Below are 26597 nucleotides of genomic sequence, written 5' to 3'. Positions count from 1 at the left end.
TATAACAATCTAATTTAATTTGAGATATTAGAGCATCCCTAATAGGACATTTCATGATCTCATTGCTGAGCTTATTAATAATGACAAGAATTGAGTCAGACAATTTGTGGAATCTGAGCCTACTTTCACTGTGGTACCCTTTTCAGTTCAACAACAACATTGGCTTGACAATCCTCACATGCTTGGCAGGTGGATTTTGCTAATTTTCCCAGCCAAATAGAAAAACATTATCCTTATAATAAGCTTATTCAGTTAACTACTATAACCTCATTTATTTTCCTAAAAATCATATGTGCTCAGCTGATACCTGAGGCAGTCACAGTACTTACTGATGGCTCCAGTACAAATAAGGCTAGTCACTATAGTCTTGCTCATACTAAAGTGGTGAAGACTCCTTACACCTCTCCACAATGAGCAGAGCTTCAAGCTCCCATTTATGCCTTGTTTCATCTTGCTAATGAGCCAGTTAATATCTACAGTGATTGTATCTATACAGTAGGAGTTGTGATGTACATTGAAATAGCCACCATTGAACATACACAGTCAGAAGAGTTATTTCATTTATTCCATAGGCTACAAGAAAACAATTCAAGTGTGTAAGTATCCTTGTTTTATTGGACACATCAGAGATTACTCATAACTTCCAGGCACTTTAACAACAGGCAATGCTACAGCTGATCGCCTTGTTGCAGCCTGTCAACAGTTGTCTCCTTGTGACTGTGCTCAAGCCTCTCATACTTTACATCACCAGAATGTTCTCAGCTTACACAAGAATTTTCACATTGCCTGAGAACAAGCTTACCAAACTGTTCATCAGTGTCCTCACTGTGTAGTCCAGACTTCAGTTTTACCTACTGAGGCTAATCACCAAGTTTTCTGACCAAACAAATAGTGACAGATGGATGTAACTCACATCCCTAAATTTGGCAAACGGTGCTATGTCCATGTTAGTAATGACACTTGTTCTTGCTTCATTTTTGACACTGCTATAACAGGAGAAAATACTCACCAAATAATTTCCACTGTTTGGCTGCTTTGGCAGTACTGGGCTCCCCTCTACAAATTAAAAAGCATAAAACCCCAGCTTCTATCAGTTCTTCTTTTTGACAGTTTTGTAATCAATATCATATTGATCACCAAACTAGTATTCCTTACAATCCCCAAGGCCAGGCCATTGTAGAGTGGGCTCACTTGTCCCTTAATTTACAATTACAAAAACAAAAAGGGGGAGATAGAACCCCACAAAATTGTTTCAGTCATGCTCTCTTTGTTTCAATTTTTTTGAATTGTGATGCTGAGCATCACACTACTGCTGAGTGACACATGGCTCTCACTGCAGTGGACCCATCAGGCCAAGTCTGGGGGAGAGACTTACCAACAGGATAATGGAATGGACCAGATTTGGTGATGATTTGGAGTAGAGACCATGCTGATGTCTTCCCAGAAGGTGCAGCTCATCATGTCTATATACCTGAGCATGCTGTTTACCATTATCATGGAGAATCTCAAGCTGAAGTTCAAACAACTAAAGAGCCTGACACATAAGGCTGAGCAGATGGACCACTAGCAGGGAGGTACTAAATGTCCAGCCTCCATGTTTGTGAAAGACAGCATATGGGGAAGCCAGGGAGCCACCATTAATGGCCCCTGGGATTTAAAAATATATGTCAGTTACAAAAATGAAACTTCCAATGACATAACAATATTTCCCACAGAGGATCCACCAATACTTTACTGCTCTAATTATACTACAACAATATTGGGTGCCTTTTCTAAATGGGTTGACAGTGCCAATAGTTTGCCAGTGTGATAAAATGTCTCCGGAAGTGTTGGATATATTCTGGACTGGTCCCGCACAGTTGATAAGAGACATCCACATCAGAATTTTATGACCCTTTGGGGACTTGTTAGTAATATTTTGACCTTCAGCAGTGGTAGCATGCAAAGTGATCTGTGGAGTTTGATAGCTTCCTGAGATTTCATCAATTATACCAGCAGCTCCCTAACTAATCTTGTATACAAGAGCTGTAAAGTGCTCCCTTCTATGGCCTGGGGCCTGTGAACAGACTCCTTGTGTTTTAATTTCTAGGAATATAAAAATAAACAGGACAGGAGAAGAGTACTTGTCAAAAAAGTACTTGTCAATAAGAAAATCACCAAAGTTGCAATCTGACTAATTGCATTACTAAGTATAATAGAAGACAGGGAGTGTTTATGTTCAGCCAACCTTCATTTGTTTTAATCCCAGCTAACATTTCAGAGCCCTGTTATTCTGATTCTGGGACCTCAAGTCCTACAACAAATTCACATCCAGTTGAATAGACGCCAGTGTTGTCTTCATCTCATCACATTTGAAATAGTTACTTTGATACATGTTCAGGTCTCTGCTGTGACATCACCATAGCCTTATCCAAAAGAATTCAAAATGCAAATTTTCTTAAATAGTTGGCTTGAAATACTCCCAAAGCCTTACAAAATCAGGTAGATATGGATAACAATATAGAAACTAAATTAAATGCCCTGGAAGCTATGGTAAATAAATATAGAAATTGAGCTTGCTGCTCTTAAATTCAGACAGTGGCTTCACTGCCATGCTAGCTATAAATTTGTTTATGTTACAACATCAAGATATAATGTTTCTCAATGGGATTGGAAAAAGTAAAAAATCAATTAGTGGACATTTGGCAGAGAAATAATGACAGTCTAGACCTTATAGAGTTACATCATCACATCCAGGATATTCAGAAGAGCAGGAATGATCTTGTGGATCCTGCATGGCTTGCTAAACAAATGCTTGATGACTTAAATGGTTTAAATCCCTGAAATATGTTAAAACATACAATGCTGTACCATTTTGCTATATCTGCTGCCAAAGCAAGGACCAATGTGGAATTATGTGTTTGCTATTAATACTATTTTGTGTTATAACAATAGGATAAGATCCCACATCTTCCAAGAAGAAATCCAACAGTTCCAAATAATAGTTCATCACTTGAACTTTAAAAATAAAAAATGGGGAGATGTCAGAATTGGTGATTTGAATCAAACTTTCTGTCCTATAGCAGGAGTAGTATCTGCACTTGGAACTTCCTGTGCAAAGGTGCAGGTCAAGACTATCCAGGTGCTTTGATAACACCCTGCTTAAGGGAAGTTCTGTGCTAGGCACAGGACTATCAGTCTTGACCCTGAGTCCAGACAAAGCTGCCAAGGATAGAGAATTATGAATGCAAGCTGATAATTATAATTGGTTACTCATTAGTCTTTGACATTCAATCCTGCATGCTTTGAAGAAAATTTTCACAGAAAAATTTTTTGATGATAAAACACATATAATAATTGAGCTGAGCTAGCTCTGGGACCTTATTTCTCCATCAGAGAATAATGTTTCACCTGATCCCATCTTTCTCTCTATGTATATCTCCCTTTTTTAATCCCCTACTGCATGCTGCCCCACTTTTCCTGGATTATTGGCTGTGCAAGTCATGGCACATCCCAATTCAATTATTATTTTTTTTAAAAAACATCAGTTTATATAAAATTTATACTTTTGGAATGCATAATTCTTAGCTATAGTTTTGATATCCAAAAAACTATCAAAGGTCAAAATCTTTTATCTGAGACAATGCCTTCTCACCTGTAGGCATTTTCTGATTTGTTTTTCATCCTAGGTTAGTACATCTGCTCTAATACTTCATTAAACAGAGAACCTTGAAACCTCTATCCTGTTCCCCATAAAGACCGTAGTAACATACATTCCCATTCTCAGTGTGCAAGAAGCACCCCTTGTCCACATCCTTGCCAGTGTTTATCATGGCTTGTTTGAAATTTTAAATAATAATCTTTCTAAGTGGGGTTCAAGATTGACTTCCGTATATGTCTTTGATTTGAATTTCCCTGATGGCTGAGCATTTTTAAATATACTTGCTGGCCACTTGTTTAATCTTCTTTGTAGTTCCTGATAAATTCTAGATATTACTCCTTTGTCATAGGTATAGTTGGGAGTATTTGTCTCCCTGTCTGAAGGTTGTCTCTTGGCTTTGCTGATTATTTCCTATACTATTTAGAAGTGTCTTAGTTTGATATAACAGCATTTGAATGTTTTTGCTTTTAAAATTATGTTTTTGCCATGTGATCAAGCTGTCCAACAACTGAATACAATTCTAGAGTAGATGGAGTATCATAAAACACTGAAAAGGAATAATTAATCCCAAACTCCTTAATTATTCCATGAAATAGAAAAGGAGGGAAACCCTTTCAAAATCATTCTATGAAGCTAGTATCACACTAATACCCATACCAGGCAGAGACACACCAAGAAAAAAAATTTAGACTGATATTCCTGATGAGCATTGATGAAAACATTCTTAATAAAATTCTGGCAAATCACATACAAAAACATATTTAAAAAATAGTGCACCATGATCAAGTGGGATGCAAGTTTGTTTCAACATACAGAAATCAAAAGATATAATTCATCACATCAATAGACTTAAGAATCATGATTATATCAATTGATGCAGAGAAAGCATTTGATAAAATACAGCACACCTTCATGTTCAAAACCCAACAAAACCTAAAGATAGTAGGATCATACCTCAACATTGTAGAAGCTTCTATGCTAAACCCATGGCCAATATCTTTCTAAATGGAGGAAAAATTGGAAGCATTCCCTCTAAAAACTGGAACCATACAGGGATGCCATCTTTCACCATTTCTATTCTACATAGTCCTTGAAACTCTAGGAAGAGAAATTATACAACAGAAAGAAATTAAAGGGATATGAAAAGAAGAACTCAAACTATCATTATGTGCTGACAACATAATTCTATATTTAAAGGGTCCAAAAAATTCCACCAGAAAACTTCCAGAACAATAATAAATGAATTCAGCAAATTAGAAGGATATAAAATTAATACCCATAAATTAAATGCATTTCTATACATCAGTGATGAATCTTCTGAAAGAGAAATTATGAAAACTACCCCATTCACAAGAGCCTCAAAAAATAAAATAAAATACTTGGGAATCAATTTAACAAGAGCTGAAAGACCTCTACAATGAAAACTATAGAACACTAAAGAAAGAAATTGAAGAAAACCTTAGAAGGTGGAAAAATCTCACATGCTCTTAGACAGACAAAATTAGTACTATCAAAATGGATCTACTACCCAAAGTGCTATACTAATTCAATGTGATTCCAATTAAAATCCCAATGTCATTTCTTATAGAAATAGAAAAAGCAATCATGAAATTCATTTGGAATTATAAGGACCCCGAATAATCAAAGCAATCCTTAGAAAGAAAAGTGAAGCAGGAGGTGTCACAATACCAGACCTTAATCTATACTACACAACTATAGTAACAAAAACAGCATGGTATTAGCACCAAAACAGATATGTAGACCAAAGGTACAGAATAGAAGACTCAGAGACAAACCCACATAAATATAGTTATCTCTTACTAGACAAAGGAGCCAAAACCTACATTGAAGAAAAGATAATCTCTTAAACAAATGATGCTGTGAGAACTGGAAATTTATATATAGTAAAATGAAAATAAACCCTTATTTCTCACCATGCACAAAACTCACTCAAAGAGGATCAAGGACCTAGGAATTAGATCAGAGACCCTGCACCTAATACATGAAAAAATAGGCCCAAATCTTTATCACTTTGCATTAGGCCCTGAATTCATTAACAAGACTCCTAAAGCACAAGAAATAAAATCAAGAATCAATTCATGGGATGGATTCAAACTAAAAAGCTTCTTCTCAGCAAAAGAACAATCAATGAGGTGAAAATAGAGCCTATATTTTGGAAGCAAATTTTTAGCACACACACATTGAATAGAGCACTGATCTCCCGGACATATAAAGAACTCAAAAAATTTAACACCAAAGAAAGAAACAACCCAAACAATCAATGGACTGAGGATCTGAACAGACACTTCATAGAAGAAGATATATAATTGATCAACAAATATTTGAAAAAATGTTCAACTTTCTAGTAATAAGAGAAATGCAAATCAAAACTACTCTAAAAGTTCATCTCATACCATTCAAAATGGCAGTTATCAAGAAGACAAACTACTATAAAAAATTTTTGAGCTATTTGTATATCCTGGAGAGTAATACCCTATTTGAGGAACAGGTGGTAAAGATTTTCTCTCATTCTGTAGGAGTTCTCTTCACATTTATGATTGTTTCTTTTGCTGTGAAGAAGTCTTTTAGTTGATACCATCTCATTTATTGATTTGTAATTTTACTTCCTGTGCTTTAGGAGTCTTGTTGAGGGCGTCGATTCTGAAGCCAACATGGTGCAGATTTGGATCTACTTTTTCTTCTAGTAGGTGCAAGGCCTCTGGTCTAATGCCTAGGTCCTTGATCCATGTTGACTTGAATTTTGTGCAGGGTGAGAGATTGGGGTGCATTTTTATTCTACTACATATGGATTTCCAGTTTTTCTATCACCTTTCATTTAAGAAGCTATCTTACTCCATTGTATGTTTAGGGTGCCATTGCTAGTATGAAATAACTGCATTCATGCGGGTATGTCTCTGAGTCTTCTATTCTGTATGATTGGTCTTCATATCTGTTTTGGTGCTGATACCATGCCATTTTTGTTACTACAACTCTGTAGTAAAATTTAAAGTCTGGTATTGTGATGCCTCCTGTTTCACTTTACTTGATAAGAATTTTCTTTGACTCTCCTGGGCCTCTTATTTTCCCAAATGAATTTCATGACTGATTATTCTATTTTGATGAAGAATATCACTGGAATTTTAATAGAAATTGCATTATATCTGTATGGTACTTTTGGTAATATGGCCATTTTGACAATATTTATTCTGCCTATCCAAGATCATGGGAGATCTTTCTATATTCTGAAGTTTTCTTCGATTTCTTTCTTTAGTGTTCTGTACATTTTATTGTAGAGGTCTTTCACCCCATTTGTTAGATTAATTCCCAAATATTTTATTTTTTGATATTAATGTGATTCAAAGTGTTTTCCTTATTTCTTTTGAGATGGTTCATCATTGGTTTATAGGAACACAAATGATTATGGGTATTATATTATAATTTTATGACCTACTAATTTGCTGAATTTTTTTGAATATTATAGGCTTTCTAGTAGAGCTTTTTTGGGTCTTCTAAAAATAGAACCATATCATTGTCAAACGAGATAGTTTGAGCTCTACTTATTTGTATCCCTTTAATTTATTTCTTTTGTCTAATTGTTCTGTCTAGAATTTCAAGGACAATGTTGAATAGGAGTGGTGAAAGAGAGCATCCCTCTCTTGACCCTGTTTCTAGAGGGAAGACATTCAATTTTTCTCCATTTAGAATGATTTAGGCCTTGGGTTTAGCATCTGTAGATTGTACACTGTTGAGGTATGTTCCTGTTATCCTTAATTTTTCTAGTGTTTTGAGCATAAATAAATGCCATATTTTGTCAAGTGCTTTTTCTGCACTCTTGAGACAATCATGTGATTCTTGTCTTTAATTCTACCAATGTGATGGATTACATTTCTTGATTTCCTTATGTTGAACCATTCTTGTATCTCTGAAATGAACCCCACTTGATCATAGTATACTATCTTCTAAATATGCAATTTTTCCATCATTTTATTAAGAATTTTTGCATCTATGCTCATCAGGGATATTGGTCTAAAATTTTTGTTCTTTGAGGTGTCTTCATCTGCTTTTTAATCAAATGATGCTATCTTCATACAATGAGTTTGGAAGGGTTCCCTCCTTGCCTGTGACATCTTTGTCTCATTTCTTAGAAGACTGTAATTACATTGGGTCTGCTCAAAGGATCCAGGAAAATCTTTGCTGTCATAGTCCCTAAATTAATCCCCTCTGAGAAGTTTCTTGTGCCATGTCATGTAACATAGTCCCAGGTCCCATGAATTTGCAAATGGAATAATTGGGGACAATGGTTTACCTGTTATATTGGCTATATGCTTAGTCTGGGCATCCACACCTTAGTTTCCCAATCTTTCTGATAGGAGTAATTGTATTAACAGGCCCTAGATACATGAAACTCTGGACTTTCATCTCAGATATGAAGGAAACCACATCTCTATAAAAATATGTTCCCTCAAAATACATGTCACCTTGAACCTATTTTATTTTCCACTTCTTGTTATACATCCTTTCTTCTCTCAGTTTGAATTTCTACCTAGGCTACATTGACATCACCTTTCTATCTTCTTGCAGATAGCTCACACTGTCCAGGCTACTGACACTCTCAACTCTCAAAGGGGTGTACTCATGCCTGGGACACACTCTGGTGACTTCTTCCATGTTTACTATTTGTACTGCTTCTTCTGGGAAATTGTGACTGTGTCGTGTTGTATGTGAAGCAATCCTGTGACTCTGGTTTCTCCCAAACCAGCACTCATCAAGGTCCCTGTTCATCAAGTGTGGCCAACACAGGTGTCTTGTGTTTCCTCTTCCCATTCTTTCATCCCACATAGAAGTTTCCATATTAAAATCAGGTTGAATCATCAGTTACATGAACATTTATTACAGCCCAACTTCTCTCTAAACATCTCTTGTATGGATTTGCTACTAGGTGTGGCTTCCTGTCACTTTCTCCTCTTGGTCTGTCCTTTTACCAACCATATAGCACCAATATGTCTGCTCCAGAGCAAACTTTTCACTTTTATTTACATGTACCATTTCATCCAAAGATGACATTCCAGGCATGGTGGCATAAGCTGGAATCCCAGTGACTCCAGAAACTCATATGAAGAAAGTCATCACTTTCTCACTGCTATTTCAACACTGGAGAAGGTTCTCCATCCCCACCCCCTCACACACTGTCAATTGTACTCCACTTGATTGGTTAGGTCACTCAGGTTAATTCTATTGCTCTTGGGGGGTCATTGTGGAAGGACTTAGTTGTGACTTATTCCTGATCAATGCCATGTGAAATTATTTGTTCTGAGTGTCTAGGGAACTTTCCTCTCATTATAAGAAGAATAATTTTTTTTAAAAATTAGCCCCCTGTCTTTGGAGTTGATATATCCTGTTCTGCTGTAGCGTCAGAAATTGTTGAGATTGTCCTCACCCAGCCTGAGAGTGAGAGTAGTTTACAGAAGAATAAGAAGAAGCAAGACCCAGGAAATGATGGGAGGACATCTGGACCCTCAGTGGATGAATCTAGAGCTTCCCCTTCTTTGGGGCTTCTTGTCTTGGTAGTGACACATTTCAATCAGGTTTAAACTCTTTGAGATAGTTTTTCTTTTTTCAATTTAAACTAGCTTTAATCTAATCAAACAATTTTCAAAGTTAATGATTTCCTTTTCACAATCTTCACCCTTGTATATTAACACAGTTCAGGAATTTGCACAGTCTGTTAAAACTGCTGAGTCACCTCCCCTCGCCCCCACCCAGAGCATGTGCCCAATGGATTCTAGGAGCTAATACAGTATCCACTAGCATTTTAAAAAAATAATAATGCAGAAAAAAACTCATGTTAAAAATGGCCCCAGTTTTCACTTCACTCATGGAGAAGCCACATCAAGACAGTTTCTTAGATATCACTCATTCCGTGAATCAAGAGTGTAGGAGCTGCATTTGACTTGAAATTCCATGGGTTATGAATTCCATCAAATATCATAATTAAAAATCCACATGGATTCCCTTAAAGACCTCTGGCTTTGTTTTTTGCCCAATTTTACATCCAGGGTAAAGCAGTGTTTCAACTCCCCTACAGAAAGGTATTAGTCCTTTCTCTGCTTCCCCCAACTCCCCTGTTTTCTAAAGCATCCAGTTCTAATCCTTGACCCATGTAACCCCTCAGCCCCCCTATTCCTAATAGCCTTCTCAGTGAGGTCACGGGTATGCTTTTTCTGGTATATGTGGTAAACGCACCCTAGAGAATTCAAAACAGTATATTCTCCTAGAGAAAATGTTGAAGTTAGGACACAATTTTCTTTCTTTTTTTATTATTATTTCGTTTTATTGGTAGTATTGGCATCAAACCCAGGAGCACTCTGCCATGTATTTGCATTCCCAGAACCCTCCCCACTTTTTAAGGATTTCATTTTGAGACTGAGTCTCACTAAATTGCCCAGACTGGCCTTGAACTTGCCAATTCTCCTGCCCCAGCCTCCTGATTAGCTGCAATTCTAGGCATACACCATTACACCTGGCTGACAGATCATTATCAAAAATTATATTGATAATTTTGCTGAGCTCATATTTTCAGTTCTCTGCAAATGGACAAGTCTCTTTTAGGGCAAATGAGTGAAGTAAAAATAGAAGTAATTATTTTCTTAAGGCAGATGAATGGCTATTTCTTAGGACTAAAGGATGCACTCTCTTTTTTCCTCACCCTCTTCTCATTCCTGCTTTTCTAATTCCACCCTTCTCTCCTTCTCCATGCCCGACTTCTCCTCCCTCTCCTGTAGGTCTCAACATTCCTCAAGTCTCTGAGATCTGTTTGTTGCTCAACCCAGTGGGAAACACTCTGGGGAAACTTTGAATCCTTGCCAACTGTAAGAGCTGACACTGGTTGGGCCAAAGCCCCATGTAGGAGCCAGTGATTTCCCTAGTAAACTCAGAAGGCTGGAGGTTTCACATCTGAACCTTGGAGAAAATATTGTGGACAGGGAGAGAAAAATAGGGTGCTCAGTATGTTGCTGAGTGAATTGAGGGAAAGAGCCACACTGTCCTCATTGACACTAGGCACATGATCTAAGGATAAGAGCTGTGCCTAAGGCTCCACAGCATGTTTGTGACACTTCTCATTGTCCTTAGAACATTCAGTCTGCATCAAACGCTACCTCACCTTGGATTTTATATCCACGTGATGCGGGAACTGGGCATTAATGTGCAGTCTGTGCATAAAGAGGGAGCTTGGGTGTTATGTATGTTGGGGTAAGAGTAGGGACTTGGGTATAAATTCAGAGATCTTAATACATCCCAAGAGGATCATCCTGTAAACCCTCTCTTTTATGGGTTCAGAGTATGCTGTAATTAATACCCATTCTCCTCATTCAGTGCTATTCATCACATATTTTTATTTTTCAAACTCTGAAGAATATTGACCTTGAGATATTGACATTGCTACCAGAGTTTCCTCCTTCTAGGCAGGATGGCAAGGATTTCTGAATTTGGTAGAGGTGGTTTGGAAGCAGGATCCACGATTTCTGGTTATTTCTTCCTTTTTCTCATATTAAAATAAAACAAATGCTTCACAATAAGGATGTTTGGGTTTTTGGAAAATGAAAATAATCCTCACAAATTCCAGAAGTTTAGAAAATAAAAAACAATTGTGCGTTTTCTCTGATGACTTCCCTAACCAAATGTATGGGTTGTTATGTGTGTTTCATTTATTTATAAACTTAAAGTCATCATCACCATATAGATTGTATGTCTTTCTTTTATTAACATAATTACTTATTCAATGATTCTACTATACTTTGCTTGTTCTAAAAATATTCACCTTTATAACTTGTTTAATTTCCTAATCATTAAAGCAAATTAGAGCATTTATATTAGTTGATTGTGTCACTCATTCTTTCATTCTTCCTACAAAACTTACCGTACATCTTTTGTATTTCAGATGATTTTTATGGATAAATAATCCAGGGGTAATTGTGCAGTCACAGAAGAATAACATACTAAGAGGTATCATATCCTCAGGTTCCAGGGATTTGGGCATGGGATAATTAAGGACCATGATTTAGTATATCACACTAGCTATGTGATTATTCTGAGACAGCCAAGCCTGAGTTTCCTAATCATCCTGATAGAAATAATTATATCAATAGGCCCTAGATACTTGAATCTATAAACTTTCATCTCAGAAAGGAAGGAGAAAACTACATCTATAAATATATGTTCTTTCAAGGCTGTTGTCCCTCTCAACCCCCATAGGATTCTACTCATGCCTAGGACACACTTCTGGTGACCACTACCATTTTTACTACCATTATGGTTTAGATATGTGGTATCCCCCAAAAGCTGATGTGTGAACAATGCAAGAAAGCTTAGAGGTGAAATGATGGGATTGTGAGCACCTTAACCTAATCAGTGCATTAATCCCCTGATAGGTATTAACTGGTGGTAACTGCAGGCAGGTCGGTGTGGCTAGATGAGTTGGGTCATTAGGCCATGCCTTTGGGGTATATATATTCTCTGTCTCACTCCCTCTCTTTACTTCCTAGTATGATGTTCTGAGCCACTTTCCTCTACTGCATTTTTCCACCATGATGTTCTGTCTCACCTTTACTCCCAAGGAATAGAGCCAGCTGTCTGTGGATGCAGACCTCTGAAACCATGAACCCCCAAAATAAACTCTTCCTCCTTAAAATTATTCTTGTCAGGTCTTTTGGTTAGAACAGTGAAAATGCTGATTAAAACAACTACTTAAAACACATTGCACACTAAGTAATTCTGTGACTCTTTCCTTTCTTTCCCATGCCTCTATTCAGACTCCAGTTTCAAGAGTTCCATCATTGGTGTCTATTATTTCCTCTTCCCATTCTTTCACCCCCATATAAGTTTACATATTCAAATTATGCTAAGTCATTAATTAAATGTGCATTGCTAGGATTTCCCTCTCCCTCCCCCACCCCTTTCTCTCCACATTTCACCTAGATTTGCTGCTGGGTGAGGTTTTAGTATTAAATAGGAAAATAACTTTACATTATTTTTTAAAGGCAACAAAAATTTAGCCCCTTTTCTTCCTGATATGTGAGCAGAGTTCCAGTGAACGTGAGTTTGACAAACAGCATGGATTAGAAATGATGTGTCCAACCACCAGAGATGTCTCCCACATCACTATTGATTAGCAGGGGTTAAAGTCAAAGTGATGACAAAGGCCTCCATGTCAACATTCATCAAAATGTGGATAATTGGGATGTCCATAAAATCTACAATGAGAAAAAAAATATGCATAATATCAGCTCAGTGACTCGTTTTCTAGAATGGTAAAGAGATTTCCAAAAGCACCCATTCAGTCATGTTTGATAATTTTGTTTCCTTAGAGCAAGGTTGTAAGCTATGCCTTTCTTAATTTCATGAGCATGACATTGTATTAATGATTTTCTGGAAATCATAATTAAATTGTTCAAATTCTATTTTCTCACCTGGAATTTAATACCGAGAATACACCAAGGCAAAAATCTAAACATATTTTTATCCCCATTCACATCTGTCGGAACAGGAAAGTAGTTTCTCATCCCATCTTATTTCCAGTTCTCAATGAAACTTCCTGTTATCAATTTTCTCAAAGAAAAATGACTCTTCCTTGTTGAACAAGGTCAATTGCAGACATTGGTCAACATGAGAACATTATTTCAGGCTGTGTAAATTACTGCCAGCAACTTCACTTCCATTGTGCTAATTCACTAATTATTTACTTATTGCAATTCACACTCAGCATGTTCTGTTAAATTCAGAAATTGAAAGAATTTCATTTATAACATAGATTTCCAAATCCTAAGAGTTTACCATATAATTTGGAGATGTGTAGACTTTACAAACAAGGTAAAATATAGAAATCATTATTTATTATAATACTTAAGTAGCAATTATTATTCATTGCTTGCCACTTCCTCAATCTCTGATCTCTACATAGGAAAATAACTTTATATTATAACTCATCATAACTCATAATTCATAACTCATAACTCATCATCTTTCTCTGTACTAATAAAAATATTAGTAATGACATATCTACAAATTTTGGAGTACATACAATTTTAAATTATGCTAATCTCTTTCATACAGTATCACATTTGTTTCTAATATGAATTAAATTCTCACAGGAAGGAGGAATCTATTCTCCTGCTCACCTTCATAATATATTTTCTTTATCAGATTTTGTAACCTCAGATCATGAAGGAAGGGTAAAGATCATTTGTTAGCTGTATATTCCCTTTACTAAGGAGGTTTCACCCCATGCTGTCCTTCAGTTTCAGTCTCTATTCTCTTAACACTTCTTTATCCTCTGCATTGAGATTTCTGTATTTCAGAATATCAAAGCCCACTGTTTCTATTTATCCACTGGTGACAGCTATTCTGTAGACAAAAGCAGTTTCTGGGTTCTGAGCAAATATGCAGTGGAGAGGAAGAGAGGGACTTGAAACTATCAGTCATTAAATGAAAGACTGATGAACAATTTTATATGGAGGAGATGAGACTTTCTAACTGGGAACATGGGGTTGATAGAGATGTTTTTAACCTGATAAGAAATTAAGAGATATGGGAGAAGATGATAGAAAACTGCTTTTAAAAATACTTAATAACACTATATTGGTGATAACCAAAATGTATATCCACTACAAAGTCATAGGATAGAGAGACCTACTTACAGGTGTACATTCAGCAATGATATTGGTTTATCTGAATAATTCCATGTAATGAGAAGTGCCCAGGTGCATGTGTGGAAGTCCATGCTGACCCTGGTTCCACTCACAGAACAGAGCTCTGACAAGAATCTGAGACAAGAATTCATAAAAGCTCTTGTCTCATCCCTGACTCAAACTGGCCTCTATTCTCCATGTATTGAGGTAATTTTCAACAATGATGTTTTATTCATCCCCAGAAATAAAATGAGGCATTACATTTATGAAAGTTACTTACACATCCACAACAGAGTAGTATCGAACATTCCTATTGAGGTCATCTAAGATTTTCATGTCTTCTGGAGTCAATTGAAATTCAAAAACCTATCACAGAAGTAGATTTTCATTATTGTTACATTGCATATTGTCAATCTGAGAAATATAAATTAATCCAACTGAATGGTGCAGAGGCAATTTTTAGAACAGATGAGAAGGTCTGGTGAGGTTGTTTGCTAGGCAAACACTTGCCTGTGATGCACAGTGTCCTGGGTCTGATCATGAACACAGCTAAATAAATGAATACAATTAATGAGAAGTTACAAAAAGTTATTAAAGATATCAATAAAAACACTTCAGCTGTTAACGAACACCATGTGAAAAAAGAGAAATCCAAGTCTTTATATAATACATTGAAATCACTTTATACTACAGATGAAATATCTCAAAAGAAGATTAAATTAAGTTCTGAACAATATGATTTAGTAAGATTTGTGGATACAGCTGGATTTCTATATCCTATTAGTAGTCAGAATAAAAAGATTTTTCCTATAATTGAAGTCGTAAATTGTCCAAAACAAATGATGTTATCATCATCAAATAGTATCAAAGCTAGATTGAAATTTATCTCATTGTCTAAATTAGTGTTAGATTAAGACAAAAAGGGAAAAAAAAGATGATCACTGCCAGGCATATTGGCAAACACCTGTAATCCCAGGGATTCAGGAGAATTGCAAGTTCAATGTCAGCCTCAGTTGTCGCGACCCCTTGCCCGCAAGGAAGACGCAACTCAGGAATCTTCTCTCAGCAGTTTATTCAGGTCCTTGATACTTTTTCTTCTCTCTCCCGGATGCCCCTCCCAGCCTTAATAAATCACCTCAAGCCCCAATGCGAAGCTGCCACGTGGACTTTTCTCACAGGGTGCCAAGTCACAGCGTGCCAACTCATTCTGATAAGGAGTTGTTTGTCACAGACTACAGGGGAAACCAGCGCCATCTTGTAATGGCGGCCACAGTTCACAGAAACGGCTCACCACAGTTCCCCCTTTTTTGTTTTTGTATGACAATACAGGCGAGAGTAGAGGTCCTATCCCACTGTGCAGAAGTGGCTGCATAGTATGGCTCAGCCCTAAGGAGGGCCCTTCCCCAGATCCGAGGCCATATCAGCCGACGCCTTTTTTCGTGGGGCGGGGCGTGGATAAGGTGGGGTAAGGAAGGACGTCAAACCCGCATGCAATAGGACATGCTCTCCTTGAGGTCCACTCCAAGGATCACTCAAGTGCAGTGCCTTGCCTCGCATCCTGTACCGTGACGATGGTGGACGGAGGGGGATAGCTGAGGCTGAACTGTGGCTGTGTACAATGACAAACAAGTTGACAGCACCCTGAAAGAAAGGCACGGACTTTAAAGCGATAGAGAAGCACTAGTGTGGAAACCCATCTACGTGCAATGGCAGCAAGACCAGCAGAGTGCAAGGGCTTTCCAACACTAAGAGAACAGCGAGGAAAGACATGTCGATCCCAGTGCAATGTTATAATAACTTGGGGTGCAACGACCATGTCAAAAATTTACTGTTTAAGATGCGCAAGCCAGACCTGAGGTGAATTGCCATTTTCTAAAGCTGCAAGAGCTTGTATGATCATAGCCTTATCGTGAGCACTGCGGGCCTTGAGGCGACAGAGAAACCACAAACAGAGGAACATACCGAAGCAACACATTGCACCAAAAACGCCTACCCCCACCCACTCTTTAAAAAAGGAAAAGGCAGAAGATATCCAATCGGAGAATTGTCCCAAGGTCACGGGATCGACACGGGTACTGTTCAAGACAGCTATTTGGGTTAGTTGAGACTGGATCATGTCTTCCGCTTCCATGGACCAATTTCCGGCCAAATATTCGCCGATGATGCGGGAAGCATTCCTGGAATCATTAAATCTGACAGAGATTATGCATAAATGTGCACGTTGGTCAACGCAACCCAAAAGCACCAAGTCAGCTAATTCTTCTACCTGAGCTTGGAGTAAATCTATTCTTTGGTTGGCAGCTAAAATCCCTGACAAAATATGTTGATTAATTTTACTTTGAGATTTGAGTATGTTGGAAGTTTGTTGAATAACCTGATCAATAGTGGCAGCAGTTTGGACCTGATTAAGAGCCTGTTTGCATTCAGCAAGCTGCTCCTTAATCTTCACTTTATCAGTTAAAAGAGCATCCTTTACCAATCTCCATAGAGAGAAAGTAGCAATCAGGACTCTATCTGGACCCTGGTCCCTCAACAACTTTTGGAGATCCTGCTTTACCAAATCCCAATCACTGTTATTAAGAAAGCCTCCTGTCAGAAACCAAGGACAAGCCTGGGCTATAGCTTCAACGAATTCAGTTGCTGTCTTGGTTTTTATACTTGTTCCTTGTTTGCTTAACAGTTCTTTAACGTCGTTGGCCAGACGAAGTTTCACTGTTGAGTTACCCATGGTATGTACCCTGTCTCTTTAAATTATCTTTGATCCAATTTTCTCCCTTCTCCCTTAGAAGGTGAGCCTCGTCCGCTTACCTCTGCTTTCCGAATCTCGGTAAGGACCTCCAGATGCCAAGTCCGGCTAACGGAAACCGAGTCCGGCGAGAGACGTCGAGGTTAAAAAATAAAAAAAATCACAGGACACCAAGGTTCTTCATCCAGGAGGAGGCATGTGTGCCCTTTTCCTTTTTTTTTTTTATACTATGGAACAATTTTTGAAAACCTTAGAATCTATAAACCAATTATTATATTTTGATAAGAAATATCAATGAAAATAAAGTTAAAACCTTTAGATATTTTGGAGAAATAATTATAATAATTTATCATTTTATGAGTTTGAACAATAACCTTGAGAATTAGAAATTACTTGATTGTATTCTTACTTAAAAGCAAATTTATAGTAAACACATTTATCTCAAATATCTGTAACTGAAAAGGCAGAGTATCTGATAAATGTAAATATAAAACATAAATTATGGGTTTTCTGTTGAAGAAAAACAATTAGGCAAATATATATTAACTAATTAATTAGGCATGTGCTAATTAATTTATAGATTAACAAATATAGGTTATCTAAATATCTAAAATATATATATATATATAAAGAATAAGAACATAACTTATAATTGTATTAACTTTATGTAACCACGTGGTCTTAAAATATTTGGATCCATTTAAATTTATTTTTAACTAGGAGTGCACTCTTCTATGTGATGTCACTTGATGTAACTGAAATAAGATCCTTGAGTATACATATTTATTTTTATAGTTAGCAATGAAAATAAGGATTTTTTGGTCATCACAGGAACTTTGCCGGCTTGTTCCTGTGGCGAGCAAATGCATCCTCATAACCTTCAAAATTAAAAGTAAAATATAAAGAAGCATATTTGATATCTCTCATCAATAGAACATTATGTAGTAACACAACTATAGAGAAAAGGTCAGGTTATTTAACTTAGAACTAGCTTAAATTTAGGACTGTAACATAGAAACCTGTGGAATTAAATTTTGTCTGAAAAAGTTATCTTTTGTTAGCATTTACAGGTAGGCATTTTGTTGTAAAAAAAATACAGGCTCTGAGCAGCTCCGGTAGAAACCTGAAACACAGCAGTACAGGTTAGTGGCTGGAAAGCGGGACTAGAAGTCCTGTCTGAGTGACTGTGGAAGAACCAATCAGAAGCCCGCAAAAGTGTGGGAGGTGGGACCAGGAAGCAGCTATGCCGGCCAGGCACCCCATGGTTACCATGGTGATGCAAACAACATGGAGTCTGGTGCCCATTTTCAGGGCAAAAGTTCTCCAAGTTTTCTTAGCCGATTGTATTTTGTTTGATTTTGTCTGCATTTTCCCCCGCCTGGCCAAGATCTTACTGCGGTAGCAGCTTGTTCTGTCTCTGCGACCTGCGGTTGCAGTTGTACATCCTGTACTTCCTGGCATTCCCCTAGGGAGTCTACAGATAGAAAGGGGTTGGTCCCTGGGAGGTGACGAAGTCGCCCACTCCCCGGGGTACCATTCCGTCCCTGGATTGCCCCATACACCTAGGGTCGGGCCCCTGTTTCCGTTTTGAGGGCAGCGGCCAGAACCTGTCCTGTAATATGAGCTCCATCAATATCCTTACAAGCTCGAATCATGTCATCAACACTCTTTGCTCTGGTAGATTTAATGGCATTTTGGCAATAGGAATTTGCATATTTAAGAGCCAATTGCTTAATGACCGGCATGGCTTGTTCCAAGTTAGGGAATATTTTTTCTGCTACCTGTATCAATCAGGCAATGAAGTCAGAATAAGGCTCAGAGGGTCCTTGAGCAATTTTTGAAATTTTTGTTTTAGCATTTGAAATAGGTAGAGCCTTCCAAGCCTAAATGGCTGCTGTAGCTATCTGAGCATAGACCCCAGGATTATAATTAATTTGTTGATTTATGATAGCATATAGTCCCAAGCCTGTTAACATTTCAAGGTTACGCCGTGGGAAGCCGGCGTCCTGATTGACTCGGGCTAGCTCGCGACACCTCTCTTGATTTTCACTTTTCCACAACAAAAAATCCCCTCCGGACAACACAGCCATGCAAAGCTGTTGCCAGTCACTAGGTGTCAGCTGATTGGCAGAGAAAGACTCGAAGAGAGTCAATGTAAAGGGGGCATGGGATCCGTAATTAGTAACTGCCTCCTTTAGTTGTTTAATATCCTTAAAGGCTAAAGGAACATGTACTCTGGCCGGCTGTCCAACGGCATCCAAGTTTTCAATTACTGGGAAGTTTGGGCCGTCTTAGGCTGCCACTGAACACCCCCCAGCCTTCTGGGGTTGTCCTTGTCCCAATCGGGGTTATAAGGAGGGAGCGTGACAGCGATCGGGGCTGTAGGTGCTTTAAATCTTGACTTTTACAATTGATCCTCCAGTTCCTCTATCTCCCTTTCCAATTCTTCCTCCTGCCAGCTGTTACCATGGAGCCCAGTTAGTAACTCCCTTATCTTAGAAATGTAGTCAGCACTGTGAAGCCCAGCTCAAGGCCAGAGGCCTTGTTACATATTTTTGTGAAAAACTAGTAAGGGAGTGTCCCGTGCCTGGAATGCTGATTTTTTCAGACAGTAGCCAAATAAAACAGGGCAACATGAAAATAGGAAGTTTATCTACATTAAACCTTTTTGTAGAGATTCTTTTGCTGAAAGTCCTAAAATAAGCCATGGTGAATATTCTGGAGAAGGTCAATTAAGACTTTTCTGTGGGCCTGATAGGGAGGGGGAAGATGAGAAGGCGGGGTTGAGAGCGGCTAGGGTGGATCTAATTCCTCAGAACTGTCCGAGCTACTTGTGTCCTTGGGAGTTTTTAACTCAGTCAAGTCCGGATAGAGCCTTCTCCTCTGTTTAACTTCAGACTCCCTTATCTTTTTACCACTCTTACTCCTAAGACTTTCTGCTACCTCGCTATGTGACCCCTCCGATTTTTCTTCATGCAACTGCTCAAGAACGGCCTGACCTTTGCTCACAGCTTTTTGGCATTTACCATCCATTATACACCCCCTCACTAATTTCCAAAGCGGAATGGTACCGCCCCTGTGTCCAGCAATCCCACAATAGATTTACCTTCTATGCTTAACTCCAAAGTGGGGCGATTGCTCATATTCAGTGACAAATAGGCACAATTTCCTCCGGTGGCACCAATCTCATCTCCCGTCCGTGACCTTGAGTCAGAAGGGAAGTGGGTATGCAAGCTAGGCAAAATTAGTAATTGAGCAATCCGATCCCCTGGAGAGATAGACACAATGCCCCTTGGAGCTTCCACCATAACCTTTACTGTCCCTACAGCATCAGGGCTGATGACTCCAGGGAAAACATGAAGACCTTGCAAGATAGAGGATGCACGTCCAATTAGCAAACCTACAGTGCCAGGTGGTAAAGGCCCTTTAAACTCAGTTTCTACCAATTGGACTCCCATCTTAGGTGTCAATACGAGTCTGGAGGTGGAACAGAGGTCCAATCCTGCGGCGCCTGTAGTGGCTCTCCGCGTTTCATGGGATGGCGTAGAGACGGCCATGTCTCGGGTGCGGGTGTGACATTCTCCATTGCCCCATATATTTGTGGGCCCTGGGGTCAGGGGCCCCGTTGGCCGTTTTTTGGCCCAGCTGAAACAGGCTGTCCATGGATGTCTCTCACTGATTGACACTCTCTTGCCCAATGTTTCCCCTTTTTGCATCTTGGACACAACCCCGGTAGACGAAGGCCATTGGAAGGGCCACCGTAAGGAGGTCCAGTAAAACTGTCTTTTTTGGGACATTCCCGTCTGAAATGACCAGATTGACCACAATGGAAGCATGTTCTGGCACCAGGACCGCCCCCTTTGGCAATCCGAAGGACAGCAGCTGCAAGGCCTGAATTAGTTAAAGGTCCTCCAATCTCTCTACACACCTTCATCCATGCTTCTATGCCCTTGTTTTTATAAGGAGTGATTGCTGCTTTACATTCCTTGGTGCATTGCTCAAAAACCAATTGCTTGATAAGGGGCATGGCTCTATCAGGATCCCCAAAAATCTTTCCAGCGGCATCTACCATCCTTGCAACAAAATCTGAAAAGGGTTCTGTAGGGCCTTGTAGAATCTTGGTCAAATTACCAGATACCTCTCCTCTATTTGGAAGTGATTTCCATGCCCGAATGCAAATGCTGTTAATTTGGTCATATACCTCAAGAGGAAATCCTGTCTGTTGATTAGCAAATCTCCCCTGCCCCAAAAGCATGTCCTTATCCCAAGCGGGGTGTCCCGCCGCATGGTTTTGGGCGGCCTGCTCTATTGCGCCCTCTAGCATAAATGCTCTCCAGTCCAAATATTTACCCGGGGAAACAAAAGCCCGAACAAGGCTAGCCCAGTCAGAGGGAGTCATGCAGTATCTAGACAAACCCTCCACCTGAGTTAGTGTGAAGGCGGCATCCACCCCATAAGTGCGCACGGACTCCGCCAGGGTCTTCACAATTTTGAAATCTAAGGGTTCATGGAATCTTCCCCTATTGTCATCCTGAAAAACTGGATAAGCAAGACCCATCTCAGCATTAACAGCCCTCCATGTTTGGGCATGGAAAGCTCTCCCCGAAACACCCCCACCATACGGCGGTGGATCTGGAGGATCATTTTTCTTGAGCCCCTGTTTATTTCTGTTCCCTTCTCCCATGCCTACACTCCCTAGCTGACAAGACAGCCTCCCAAGCTCCTCCTCCTCATCCTCCTCTTTCTCTGACCCACTTTCGCATGGGGGTGTGCGCAGCGCACTGAGATCTGGATACAATCGTCTCCTCCCCTGTTTCACATTCCGTACATTCCCATCCTTCTGAGATATCTCACTTCTTGCCGGAGACAGCCGCCTCCTCCCCTGTTTCATGCTCCGCACACTCCCATCCTCCTGAGATATTTCACTTTCTGCCGTTTCTGACTTCTCCTCATGTAATTGCTCTAAAACTTTCTGTCCTTTAGTAAGTGCTTCCTGACATCTGCCATCTGTGAGGCAACTACGGACCATCTTCCAAAGGGGTATCACCCCACCCTCTAATATGCCCTGCTCAGAAGCAAAGTCAAGGTCTTTGCCTAATTTATCCCAGCTAGGTATAGTAAGGCTGCCCGAGAATGCAAACCACGGTGCGACAATATCTATCTTCTGTAAAAATCTCTTTAAAGTACTACGTTTCACTTCTAGGCCCTTGGAACGTAACAGGTCATCTAGGGCCAGGAGGAGCGGACTTGAAGACGCGGCACCCATGACACAACAACAAAAGACGCACAAAAAACAACAAGAGATACCACAAAAAACAAAAACGAGATGACACAACAAAAGAAACACAGAAAACAAAAGTGAAAGTACACAGTGCAGCTGCAATAAATATGAGGCTCTCTCTTTCTTTGTAGAGGAGCTGACCCCGCTTTGGACGCGGATCCCACTTACTGGGACTATCCCTGCTTTCATAGCAGATCCCACTTACCTGGGATTAACCGGTGCACCACCCCTGACTGACTGAAAGTTCTGGTTCCCGGGTCTCGGCACCACTTGTCGCGACCCCTTGCCCGCAAGGAAGACGCAACTCAGGAATCTTCTCTCAGCAGTTTATTCAGGTCCTTGATACTTTTTCTTCTCTCTCCCGGATGCCCCTCCCAGCCTTAATAAATCACCTCAAGCCCCAATGCGAAGCTGCCACGTGGACTTTTCTCACAGGGTGCCAAGTCACAGCGTGCCAACTCATTCTGATAAGGAGTTGTTTGTCACAGACTACAGGGGAAACCAGCGCCATCTTGTAATGGCGGCCACAGTTCACAGAAACGGCTCACCACACTCAGTAACTTAGCAAGGCCCTAAGCATCCTAGTCAGACCCTGTCTCAAATTAAAATATAAAAAAAAACCAATGGAGATGTGGCTCAGTGGCTAAGTGACCCTGGGTTCAATCCTCATTAAGAAAGAAAGAGAGAGAGAGAGACAAGTAAATAAATAAATAAATAAATAATTGCTAGCATGTTGAAACTAATGGCTCCAAAGATCGATAGGAATACTCTAAAATGGGATACACAGAAGGATATGTCAAAAATATAGGTAAGAGATGTCCATTAGATTATTCTTTGAACTTTCCTGTACACTGGGAAATTTTCAAAAGTAGAAGGAAAACTTATTAGAAAAAAGTCAAAATCATTGGTTTTCTGTTATTCAGACATAGACTGGAAGATTGGATTAAAAATAGAGACCAAACAATACACTGTCTGCAAGAGACTCACCTCCTAGGAAAAACATCCATAGACTGAAGGATGGGAAAAACCATATCACTCATGTGAATCACAAAAACAAGATGGGTTTCCATTCTCAAATCAGATAAGTGGACTTTAAGCCAAAATTCATCAGAAGTGACAAAGAAAGACATTTCATACTGCTGAAGGGAACTATACGTCAACAAGACATAATAATCCTAAATATCTATGGCCCAAACAATGGAGCATCTACATACATCAAACAAATTCTTCACAATTTGAAGAATCAAACAGATCGCAGCACAATAATATTGAGTGACTTTAACTTTCTTCTCTGACCACCTAATAGGTTTTCCAAACAAAAACTAAGTAAAAGATATAGAACTAAAAATTCAATCAATAATTTAGACTTAACAGACAATATTTCATCCATCAATATTTCATTCATCAAAGTGAATACACTTTTTTTCATGAGCACATGCATCCTTCTCTACAACAAACCATATATTATGCCACAAACCAATTCTTAGCAAATACAAAACAATAGAGACACTACCCTGCATTTTATCAGATCATAATGGAATTAAATTACAATTCAATGATAAACTAAAAAACAAAAGCTACTTCAACACCAGGAGACTTAAAAATATGCTATTAAATTATGAATGGATAGCAGATGAAATTTAAAAAAATTAGAGGTAAATTAGAACACCGTTAAAACATATCAAAACCTCTGGGACACTAAGAAAGTAGTGCTAAGAGGAAAGTTCATTGCATTGAGCTCATTCATTAAAAGAACAGAAAATCAATTAATGAATGAGCTAATATTACATCTCAAAGCTCTATGAAAAAATAAGAACAAATCAACACCAAAAGCATCAGAATAGAGGCAATATTTAAAACCAGAACTGAAATTAAAACAAAATAAACAATTCAAAAAATTGGAAAAACAAAAAGTTGGTTCTTTGAAAAAATTAATAAAATTGATAAACCATTAACCATGTTAATGAAAAGAAAGAGAGAAAAAAACTCAAATTACTAAATTCATAATAAGAACGGAAATATCACACTGACACTACTGTAATAAAGAAGATAATAAAAAATTATTTGGAAAAATTATACTCCAATAAAATAAAAAATCTTGAAGACATAAACAAATTTCTAGAGTCTTATGATCTACCCAAACTGAATCAGGAGGATATACACAATTTAAAGAGATCAATTCAAGCAATGAAATAGAGTATACAATCAAAAGCCTCCCAACCAAGAAAAGCCCAGGAACACACTGATTCACAACCACATTCTGCAAGATTTTCAAAGAACTAATACCAATACTCCTCTAATTATTCCATGAAATAGTAAAAGAGGAAACCCTTCCAAATTCATTCTATGAATCTAGTATCACTGTGAGAGCAAAACTGGACAAAGTCACATAAAGGAAAGAAAACTTCAGACCAAAATCCCTGTTGAACTTAGATGCAAAACTTCTCAATAAAGTTCTGGCAAATCAAATACAAAAACATATTAAAAATATAGTGGACCACAATCAAGTGGGGTTCATCCCAGGGATGCAGGGTTGGTTCAATATACAGACATCAATAAATGTAATTCATCACATCAATAGACTGAAAGATAAGAATCACATGATCTCTCAATAGATGCATAAAGCATTTGACAAAATACAGCACACCTTCATGTTCAAAACACTAAAAACACTAGAGATAATAGGAACATAGCTCAATAGTGTAAAAGCTATCTATGCTAAGCCCAAGGCCAACATCATTCTAAACAGAGAAAAATTGAAAGCATTCCCTCTAAAAACTAGAACAAAACAGGGATGCTCTCTTTCACCACTTCTATTCAACATCCTTGAAACTCTAGCCAGAGCAATTACAGAGATTAAAGAAATTAAAGGGATATGAATAGGAAAAAATAACTCAAATTATCACTATTTGCTGATGACATAATTCTATACCTAGAGGATCCAAAAAATCCACCAGTAAACTTCTAGAACTAATACATGAATTCAGCAAAGTATCAGGATATAAAATCAACACTCATAAATCAAATGCATTTCTGTACATCAGTGACGAATCCTCTGAAACGGAAATGAGGAAAGCTATCCCATTCACAATAGTATAAAAGATAATAATAAAATACTTGGGAGTCAATTTAATGAAAGACCTCTGCAATGAAAACTACAGAATATTAAGAAAGAAATTAAAGAAGACCTTAGAAGATGAAAAGATCTCCCTTGTTCTTGGATAGGCAGAATTAATATTGTCAAAATGACCATACTATCAAAAGTGTTACACAGATTTAATGCAATTCCAATCAAAATCCCAATGACATTCCTCATAGAAATAGAAAAAGCAATCATGAAATTCATTTGGGAAAATAAGAGACCCAGAATAGCCAAAGCAATCCTTAGCAATAAAAGTGAAGTAAGGAGGCATCACAATACCAGATCTTAAACTATACTACAGAGCTGTAGAAACAAAATCAGCATGGTATTGGCATCAAAACAGACATGTTGACCAATTTTACAGAATAGAGGACACAGAAACAAATACACATAAATACAGTTATCTCATACAAGACAAAGGCGCCAAAAACATACAATAGAGAAAAGGATATTCTTCAACAAATGGTGCTGGGAAAACTGGAATCCATATGTAGCAAAATGAAATTAAACCTCTATCTCTCACGATGCATGAAACTCAACTCAAAGTGGATCAAAGACTTAAGCACTAGAACAGAAATCCTATATCCAATAGAAGGAAAAGTAAGCCTAAATCTTTACCATGTCAGCTTAGGAACCAAATTCCTTAACTAGACTTCTAAAGCGCAAGAAGTCAAATCAAGAATCCATAAATAGGATGGATTCAGACTAAAAAGCTTCTTCCCAGCAATAGAAACATTCAATCATTGTGAAGAGAGAACCTACAGAATTGGAGAAAAATGTTTACACATGCACCTCAGACAGAGCATTAAACTCCAGGATATATACAGAACTCAAAAAACTAACAATAAAAATTAAAGCAAATAACCCAATCAATAAATGGGCTAAGGAGCTGACCAGACACTTCACAGAAGAAATACAATTGACCAACAAACTAAGAAAAATGTTCAATATCTCTGCAAATCAGAACTACTCTAAAATTTCATCTCACTCCAGTCATAATGGCAATCATCAAGAATACAACTACCAATAAACATTGGTGAAGATTTTGGGGAAATGGTACACTCATACATTGCTGGTGGGACTGGAAATTAGTGTAACCAAAA

The 26597-nt window shown here is 38.3% G+C and overlaps 1 protein-coding gene across 1 annotated transcript in view; it reads right to left on the bottom strand.

Annotated features, from left to right (window-relative positions):
• The window catches only part of LOC144257009 (estradiol 17 beta-dehydrogenase 5-like), a 48003-nt gene that overhangs the window by 8854 nt on the left and 12552 nt on the right, over positions 1-26597 (bottom strand). The window contains exon 7 of the mRNA XM_077802932.1: positions 14606-14691. Within this exon, the coding sequence (XP_077659058.1) occupies positions 14606-14691 (86 nt within the window). The remainder of the gene's footprint in view (positions 1-14605; positions 14692-26597) is intronic.

The sequence above is a fragment of the Urocitellus parryii genome, chromosome 9 (assembly GCF_045843805.1).
Source record: "Urocitellus parryii isolate mUroPar1 chromosome 9, mUroPar1.hap1, whole genome shotgun sequence".
In the NCBI taxonomy this organism is placed as follows: domain Eukaryota; kingdom Metazoa; phylum Chordata; class Mammalia; order Rodentia; family Sciuridae; genus Urocitellus; species Urocitellus parryii.
This window is presented reverse-complemented; position numbering and strand designations above follow the sequence as displayed.